The sequence below is a fragment of the Melozone crissalis genome, unplaced genomic scaffold, assembly GCF_028551555.1.
Source record: "Melozone crissalis strain CALT ecotype California unplaced genomic scaffold, PUWL_Pcris_2 ptg000019l_1, whole genome shotgun sequence".
NCBI lineage: Eukaryota > Metazoa > Chordata > Aves > Passeriformes > Passerellidae > Melozone > Melozone crissalis.
In genome coordinates this window covers 2,257,204-2,267,010 of record NW_026535797.1, presented here as the reverse complement: position 1 = coordinate 2,267,010, position 9,807 = coordinate 2,257,204, and the positions used below count along the sequence as shown (strand labels likewise).

Below are 9,807 nucleotides of genomic sequence, written 5' to 3'. Positions count from 1 at the left end.
CTGTGCTCTGTGGGTTTTGGCCACAAGGCCCAGGAGGCTCCAGACCTGCAGGAGATCCCTGGGCAGAGCAAGGAGAAGAGGGAGCAGCAGCACCTCAGTGATTTCTCCCCATCCCAAGGGATCCTGGTGTCTGCAGGCTTTACAAAACAACGGCTTTGATCTTCCTGCTCAAAGGCACAAAACCAAACCAGGCTTTTGTGTCCTCAGAACAATCTGGGAATTGAAGTGTGCACACAATTCAGAGCAAATGGAAATTTGCTGTCCACATTAAAGTCCTTCACACCCCCTTTTCCAGAGTGTCCTTAAAACAGAATAACATCCTTTGGTGCATTCTCTATGGGTCTTTCCTGCTCCTTCTTCTTGGAATATCTGGCGTGGTCGTAGAAATAGATGATGATGACAGAAGCAATGTTCAGGAAAAGGATGAGCAGCATGATCCAGTAGGAATATCCATAGTTGTGTTTGGATCCAAGGTGTTCCTGCAGGGAGCTGGAGCAGCTGTGGGCCAGCTCTTCAGACAGGCTGTTCCCTTCCACGTTCACAGGGAAAAGGATCATGGCTATGAGGGTGAGGACTCCTGGAAAAGAGAAATGCAAATTTTAGAGGAGGAACTGGAGTGCTATTTGTGTAGTGACATTTATATAATATAATATAATATAATATAATATTATATTATATTATATTATATTATATTATATTATATCACATTATATCACATTATATTATATTACAATATATTATATTACAATATATTATATTACATTATATTATATTATATTATACTATATTATATTACATTATATTATACTATATTATACTATATTATATTACATTAATCATATATCTAATAATAATATCATATCATGTCATATCATATCATATCATAGCATAGCATAGCATATCATATCATATCATAGCATATCATATATAATCTGCTTTAATCCTTGCCCTAGTCCAGGGATTTAAATCAATTTATCTAATATTAACAACTCCATAGGGGCATTTAAAGAATTTTTGCCTCACCCAGTAGTATCTGAGAGGTGTTTTGATATAGGCTGTGATGTAATCTAAAATTATTAGATTCTCACTGATTATTCTTAGAAAAGGCCATTTAATTCAAGTTTTTTTCATTTAATTTAGTGCTGATGAGTATTGTGCATTCACCCCCTTGGTGATTTGTAAATGTCTGTTTGATATGAGCCCAAATTCATGGATGGGCAGTCTCACAGTTGGATAAAATAAAACAGCTGGATAGATATCACAGCTGGATAAATGTCAAAGCTGGATAAATATCACAGCTGGATAAAACCCTGAGCATCCTGGTCTGTGCTCAGGGTTGGCCCAAGAGCTTAGACTTGGAGACCTCCTGTTCTTTCCAACTTGAATTATTGGATGAGCCTGGGAGAAGCCAAAATGTGATGTCTTATTAGATCTGGGTTTATTTCTTGCAGCCTCCCAAATGTAAAAGTTCAGCTGCTTTGACATTTATCTAAATATTGGTGCTGCATCTCTGCTTTCCTCGTGCCAACAGAACTGTAATCTCTGAACTTTGGAGGAACAGCTCCATTCCTCCTCTCCAGGCACCTCATCCTAGCCCAGCTCATGCTGAAACAGCTTCATTTTTTATTCAGGAGAGCACTGCTAGGAGAATTAGGCACTCCAAGATGACCTCCCACATTAAATGATGTGTGATTTCCCATAAAAATGCACCCACAGCAAAACAACCTTCCAGGTCACAGCACTTGCAGGGCTCTTAAAAGTAACCAGAGCCCTCAGCCAACACCAGAATTTGTTTTCTCCCCAAAATTTCATTTTGGCCAGCTTGTGGTCCTTTCGTTTCAGACAGAACCTGCAGGTTCAGGGGCTGGGTCAGGAAAAGCCTTCCCATGAGATGAGACAGTGATCTGCTTGTCTCAGATGTGAATAATCGTCTAATTAAGCTTTCTTCACTTTTCTGACTGTTTCACAGCTGTTTCAACATCTGTGTTAAAAAATGGGTGATTTTCACACCTCCAACTGTACTTGCAATAATTAAGATAAAAACACACGCATACACACGCGCGCACACACACACACACACACACACACACATATATGTAGGCATATAAAATATATAATATTTATTGTTTATAGAATATATATATTATATAGAAAATGTATATTATATATTATATATGTTACCTATATAATATATAGAAGTATATATTATATATATAATATGTTTTATATATTACATATTATTTATTTCATATATAGTATATAATACATCATATATTATATATTATATTATCATATATAATGCTACAATATAAGTGTAATTATGATTGTATATAATATATAATTATGAAATAGATAAAAATGTATAATATATATTATATTGTATATTTATTATATTATTCCATTTATATATATTTTAAAAGGAATAATATAATATAATATAATATAATATAATATAATATAATATAATATAATGTGATATGATATAATATAATATAATATAATATAATATAATATAATATAATATAATATAATATATTTTATATATATATGGAAAAAAAAATATATAATGTATGTGAGGACTAGAATGGCACTCACCACAGAGGGAATTCCAGGTGTAGACTCCGATGGGTCCCAGGAATGTCTGGTAGGGGTTGCTGACAGCGTTGGTGCAGGTGAAGCCAGCGCTGAGCAGGGAGCTGAGCAGGGCCAGCACCAGCATCACGATGGTGGCCACGACCAGGCTCCTGCTGCTGCTGCTGCTCAGGGCCTCTGAGACTGCAACACAGAGGGGCAGGAACAGAGGCGAGGGTGATGCCTTGGGGTTTTAGCTTTTCTGTTCTTCAGATCCTGTAGTGCTTAGGGTATAACTAAACTCCATATAAGGTGTAGCTAACTGTCTTCATGTCTTGGTCAGAAAAACCAATTCCTCTAAGCCTGAAACTCAAGGGCACCAAATGATGCCAATTTTTGCTGAAATCCCTCCAGTTCCTCAATAAATTGCTGGTAACAAGAGACTCAATCCAAATCCAGTACCCTCAAAGTGTTGTTTTTTGAGGTGAATTATTTCCCGTCTCAAAATTTAAAGATTGAAAAGGCAGATATAATATGCTTTATATTGTAAAAAATACCAGTGACAATGTTTTGGAGCTCTGTTCAAAAAATAGATGTTGTGAGAGACAGACTTCAGTAGGAAAATTCCCTTTCTGTGCAGTTCTTGAACAGAGCCTTTATTGCAAAATATTCAGGCAGTGCATAACTGGGAGGAGTCACAGCAGAAAAAAAAATAGTAAAAACCCCATAAAGAGGAATAAACATAATAAAAAGAGCTGTTGGCAAGGAATGAAAAGGAGATTCCTCTCACATTTTATCTAATACTGCAGTACAATTTAATTTCTGCTGGAGGCACTGGCAGGTAAGGCTGTGTTATGGAAATCAGCTGAAAATTTAAGCAATTTTCCTGGAAGAAAGGGAAGCAGGGGATATCACTCAGTGGAATGGAAGTGAGCATGTTGTACCCTGCACTCGGGCTGAAGCAGCCTGGCCATCACCTGTGATCTATTTCTTGAAGAAGAAATAAGTCTGGAGCCAAACCAGCCAGGCTTGTGTAATTTCCCTCTGGCAGCCTCACTTAATTTTATCTCTCAGAACTTCCCCAGAACTGCCTGGCTACACCTCCTGCACCCCTAATTGATCTTGTTTGTGTCTGACACTGAGCTGCAGTGTAGGGGGTGGCATTTTGGCAGCCTCCAGCTGTTGTAGCTGTGTTTGCAACAGCACTTGAAAGAAAATGCTTGAAAGAAAATGCTCTTTTCATGGCAGCTGGTTCTTTTTGAAATCCCTAAATAAAGCAGTCTGTGCAAACAGAAGGAATCTCCTGCAGCTGATCTGTTTGAGTGGGATCAAACTCAAATATTTTGAGTGGTAACCTGCAGCTGGATAACCTCTGGATCTGTGTGAAACAACAATTCTGGAATGAAAACAGGGTTTGCTCAGATTTCTCCTTAATTTCCTGTATCTTCTCCTAGTTTTCATCCTTTATTCTTACATGTTTGGGTAGGATTTTTCCAGACTTTCACTGAGCTTAGTCAGCCTTCCCAGCAGCTTTTACAGCTCTGCCATCACCCATGACACATCAGGGATTAATCACTGAGAAAAGCCCAAGCAAACACAAACTCCTGAGGAGAGAGTTCAACAGAGCTTCCCCACTTTGCAGGAGATCCCTGGAAACTGATGAGAACACCAATGAATCCCAGCCACTTCCAAGCTTTTCTCGTGTATTTTAGAGGATATTTAGGTTTTGTCATTTATTTTAGAGTATATTTAAGTTACAAAGTGAAATGATTCCTGTGTGCTGAGGTAAATTTGGAAAAGCCTTCCTTGGGTGTTGCTGGCCTTGCTGGCTGCCAGCAGTTGGATAAATCCTGGCATTCCTTGGGCGTGGCTCTGCCTGAGCCTGGCTCAACCTCTCCCTGTTTGACTTGGAGCAGCCAAAGCCGTGCCCAAACCTCCTCTGAGTGACGTTTTACTCCCAGCTGGTTCCTCTGTAAGACAAATCACTGAGACAGCTCAGGAGGGCTCTGGGGAGTCTGGTTATTAAATAACTTTTGCATTCTGCCATCCCCAGAGCCTGAATGGCTGCAGGCAGTGATTTATTGCTCTGTTAAGGCTGGGAAAGAGCCACCCTGGCTGGGCACTCCATGCACAGGGCACTGCCAGAAATGGCATTCCTTTGTCTTTCATCTTTATGCTTGAAAATTTCTTTGAATATTGTGGTTTCTAGAGAAATAAGGGTTTTGTTTGTTTGTGTTTTGGTTTTGTTTTTTTGGGGTTTTTTTGTCTTTTTTTTTTTTGTAAAGGGTGTTGATGATCTGCTTTTGACCAACCACTGATACAAGTCAACCTAGGCTATTCCTGAAAATAATCCCCCAAGTTCTTGACTTGGATTTACCCTTCAGGGTTTGTCCTTCTTTTCCCACACCCAAACATGCCAATGCCATTTGAGAAACGCACGTGGGGTGCACAGCAGAGCCCTCAGGCAGGGCACAGCTGCTTTTCAATCATGCTGTGATTTTAAGGGATGTTTAGAGCTCCTCTTGTTGATGTCTGAAATGTTGGAATGGAGAAAGCTCAGCACTTTGTTCCCCCATAGCACTGGAAACCCATTTATGTAAAGATATCAGCAAAGGAAATGCATCTCCTGCCTTAGGAGGACAGGAATATAAATGAATTTGAATATTAAGAGAGAACATATGGAATCCTAAGAAGTATTTTTCCTATTTCAATTATAAATGGAATAGAATGAATGAACAGATTGGTTTGGGTGGGAAGGGACTTTAAAGAACACCCAGTGCCACCCCTGCCATGGGCAGGGCCACCTCCCACTGTCCCAGGTGCTCCAGCCCCAGTGTCCAGCCTGGCCTTGGGCACTGCCAGGGATCCAAGGGCAGCCACAGCTGCTCTGGGCACCTGTGCCAGGGCTGCCCACCCTCACAGGGAAGGATTTCTTTAGCAAATAATATAAAACATGACAATCATGCTTATTCCAGAGCCTAAGAATTAATTTCAAGTCAGTTCTTCTCATTCCGGATACCTGCCTGACAGAACCAGTGGGGGATGTGGGAAACCCCAAATTTAGATTATTGATAAAGAATCACTTTCCTTCAGCAGCTGGGGAAGGAAACTCACAAATCCAGCAGCTCACTGATTTTGTTCATCCCTAAATAACTGCTGGGGAGAGTTGACATCACTTTTTGTAAATGTTCTCTCAGCATTTGATAAATGATAAGCACAAAAACTCAAATCTTGTGAGGGAAAACCCAACACCACCAATGCAGACCATGCAGAAACTGAAACCCTTCACTGATACCAGAGTGTTGTGGGTTCATTTCATTAATTCTAATTAAAATCGATCTGGTGGCAACACCCAGGCCCTGGCACTGGGCTGTGGGAGCTGCCTCAGACAAAGGCAGGGCACAGAGCCTGGACTGCAGCCAGCCTGGCACCTCCTCTGCCATCGGCTCCCCAGGGCAGGATTCCACCTTTCCCACAGAGCCACATCAAAATCAGCTGCCCACATGGCTCAAGGTCTGGGGCTTCAGCCAACTACAACCACATTTAATTATTTTATTTCTTTATTATTATTTACCCTTCTAAAAATCACTTTTGTAATTCTGCTGTGGCTGTAATAAAATAAGATGGAATGATTTGGGATTTTGTACTTGTTATGTAACAATAGCAACCCATGCTCCACCTCTTGCTGGGAGTGCTGCTGTGCTTGGGGTTTCATGAGAACAGGAATGAAATGGAATCCAGTCCAACATGGGGACTGGTTTGTGCAACACAGCTCAGCCACCGTGGGAATTCAGGTGTTTCTGCTGCTGCAATTTCAGGAATAAATTAGGTTGGGAAGAGCCTAGTTTATTAGGCTGGAGGTTTAGATCTGCTGTGCTGGGTCATCTGACAACAGCCTACCAAAAAATGAAATTATTTCTTAAAGAATCTTAAAATCCCAGATTGGGTTGGGTTGAAAGGGACCTCAAATCCCACCCAGTTGTACCCCTGCCATGGCAGGGACACCTCCCACTGTCCCAATGTCCAGCCTGGCCTTGGGCACTGCCAGGGATCCAGGGCAGCCCCAGCTGCTCTGGGCACCTGTGCCAGCCCTTACATCTAATTGAAATCCATATCTCATATTTTAAATTACTTGACCTGCTCATATTTTTTGTAGCTTTCTTTTGAGTGGCTTTTTTCCCTTTCCCATGTGTCACCAGCATTACTGCTCTGAACTTGATGAGGCAGCAAGGCAGATAAAATTAGTGCAAACCCTTGATCCTTGCAGCAGCTTTCAGGTTTATCTCCCCTTGGGTGTTGTTTTGTGTGTTTTGTTCTTTTTCCTGCAGCAGTCTTCAAACCTTTATCAAAACAGTGCTGATTCTGTAGCACGCAGCAAAATGTTTAAAGTCAAAACAATAAATTAACATCATGAAATGGGAAGGTGAATTAGGTTTTTAAATCCCTTAATTAGGTGATGAGTGTTGCTTTTCTGTTCCTCACTGAACTTCCAAAAATGAAAGTCAATTTGACAGAAAGCCCCATTTTGTGCTTTTTTCCCTTGTTCCAAGGTGCAGGCCAAGACCACAGGTGGTAAGCTGTTATTGTTGAATTTCTGTGCTTTTTGGGGGGTCTTATTTTATACCACTTAAATCCTCCACTTAAATTCTTGTTCTCACTTCAAATGTGAGATAAGAGGAATGCGTCCATCAGTGGTATGAGTAAGAAGACCTTGGGCTTGGGTTTGGATATTGGGAAGGAATTCCTTCCTGTGAGGGTGGTGATGCCCTGGAATGGGTTTCCAAGGAAGGTTGTGGCTGCTCCTGGATCCCTGGAAGTGTCCAAGGCCAGTCCAATTCCTTCCCTGTATCCAACCCAAACCTGAGATCTTATTTGTGCTGCTGACAGACCTATCCATCTTAAAATAGTTTAAGTAATTTTAAAATATGAGATATGGATTTAAATTAAATGTAAGGATTGGCACAGGGTGCCCAGAGCAGCTGTGGCTGCTCCTGGATCCCTGGAAGTGTCCAAGGCCAGTCCAATTCCTTCCCTGTATCCAACCCAAGCTAAGATCTTACTTGTGCTGCTGATGGATGTATCCATCTTAAAATAGTTTAAATAACTGAAATGTGGGATATGGATTTAGATTCGATTTAAGGACTGGCACAGGGTGCCCAGAGAAGCTGTGGCTGTCCCTGGATCCCTGGAAGTACCCAAGGCAGGGTTGGATGGGGCTTGGAGCACCTGGGATGGTGGAAGGTGTGGGATGGGGTGGGAATGGGTGGTATTTAAGCTCCCTCCAAACCCAGACCAGTCTGGGATGCTCTGATCCACTTCCAGCCGTGCCAGCACTTACCTTGGAAGGTGGCTTTGGACACCTGCAGTCCTGCATCCACGAACTGCTCACAGGTGCCCCTGAAGAGGCCGTAGGTGAGGCTGATGGTGACGGTGGGGCCGGGGCCCGAGAAGCGAACCTCGCTGCTCACCCACTGCGGCGTGGCCAGCGTCACGCAGATCACCACGAAGCAGCTCACACAGGTGCAAAAGGCAGAGGCAAACATCGAGGTTTTCTTCCTGGATGGCATCTTTGCCCGGATTTTTCCCCCAGTTCAGAGGATTTGGTTCCCTTCAGTCCCGTGTACCATGAGGGTGATTCCTCCTCGGCGCTGTCCGAGCACAAAGTCGCTCTGGTAAACTTTAAGCAAACAGAAGCGGCAATAAAAATGTAAAATAATTGAACCTTGCCCTGGGGAAAAGGTGTTGCCATGGTGACAACCAAAGCAGCCTGGCAAAGGCCGCTGGAATTGTCCATGGGTGATTTATGGTCCTGGCCGAGGCGTCGCTTCCCAGATCGCAGCCCTGGGCTCATCCAGAGCCCGGCTCTGGCACCTTCCCAGCTCCTCCTGGACTCCTGCTTCTTCCCCTTCAAATCCTGACAGCCAGCCTGCAATCTGCCCATCTCTAGCTGATCTCTCTCTAATATGTTATGATAAAGTTGTAAAATGTTCCTTCTCCATTCAAACTGCGCAAGCAGCTACCCAACCATGCCTTTGGGAAACCTCTTAAATTCTTTACATTTCAGAAAACATAGTGTTGGTCTTGCCTTTTGGTGGGGTAAGAAGATTCTATCTACTGTCAGTAGATTATTTTCTAAGAAAGACCTCTAATTCCTAATTAAATTCCACATATTTTTAGAGAATAGCTCCTTCCCTTTTGCTTTTTGTCAGGGAGGAAACAAATACTTTGAGCAAGGCTTCATTTCAGGGAAGCAGTGGATAAGTACAGGGAGAAATCCTGGAAAAAATCTATTCTGGACTAGAAACCAAGGGAATATATAATTTTTTTAATCCCAGCTGACCTAAAGAGTGACCAGAGAACACAATTTCAAACAGAACCTTCATTGCTGAATGAAAAGACTGGAGCCAAATTTCAAGAATTTCAGATAAACTCAGTCCCCATCATCTTGGCCTGAAACCTGGAACATAAATTAATAATTTATTGTCAGTGTAGAGTAACAGAGATTCCATTAGCTTTTATTTCTATTAATTATAATGTCATTATCCCACTTTATACTGAAGCCCTGCTCCTGGATCGTCCAGAGCTTTTTGAATTAACCTTTAGGGCACAATCTGTGGAGTTCTTGTCCAGAAGCTTCTCTGCTGTGTCCTGTGATGCCAGAGAGATTCCTGAATTTTTTAAGGATTTGAATAGCCAAGAATTTCTCAGGAGGAGTAAATACCTGGGAAAATATTAATTCTGCAATGCAATGTTATTGAACTGAGATTTTTCTGGTTTTATGATTTTTGATCCCAAACTTTTAAGCAGTAATTAGATTTGAGATCCATGGATTTTATTTCTATGGTCTTGTGATTTTTATTTTATTTTTCAAACTACATGAGCCTTTGATGATATCTCTGAGGTCATTGTTTATAGGAATATATAAATATAATTTTTTAAAATTAAGTTTTATTCCTAAATAATCAAAATGTTTCATTAACATAGTGGAAATCAGTCAGGATTTGATTGAAGCTCTGAGGAATAAAGGGAAATTTCTTACCCTGTATAAAATAATAAGAAACCTGCCTCACTTTTTGTTCAGTACCCAGTTAAACTTTAACCACAGAAATATGGGGAGCTCTGTTTGGCTGATCCACCTCTCCAGGTTCATTAATCCAACAGTTCTATTCTCCACAGGACATAGTCCAAGACTTTATAATCCAAGGATGTTTTCTAATAAACTGAGCTGGAACCTGC

General features: G+C 41.3%; 1 protein-coding gene across 1 annotated transcript; it reads right to left on the bottom strand.

The window, feature by feature from the left end:
• Nucleotides 1–302: 302 nt before the first annotated feature.
• Nucleotides 303–8,138, bottom strand: CLRN3 (clarin 3). Its single transcript, XM_054277406.1, has 3 exons — nucleotides 7,910–8,138; nucleotides 2,596–2,775; nucleotides 303–577 (listed from the first exon to the last, which is right to left on the bottom strand). The coding sequence occupies exons 1-3, from the start codon at nucleotides 8,136–8,138 to the stop codon at nucleotides 303–305; spliced, it is 684 nt and encodes a 227-aa protein (XP_054133381.1).
• Nucleotides 8,139–9,807: the final 1,669 nt, after the last annotated feature.

Bases quoted from the DNA above. Each gene is read 5' to 3' on its own strand.
- CLRN3 (XM_054277406.1), bottom strand. From the start codon at position 8,138: ATGCCATCCAGGAAGAAAACCTCGATGTTTGCCTCTGCCTTTTGCACC. The intron at 2,776-7,909 runs GTAAGTGCTGGC...TCTGTGTTGCAG, and splicing joins GTCCAAAGCCACCTTCCAAG to TCTCAGAGGCCCTGAGCAGC. The intron at 578-2,595 runs GTGAGTGCCATT...TCTCTTTTCCAG, and splicing joins CACCTGGAATTCCCTCTGTG to GAGTCCTCACCCTCATAGCC.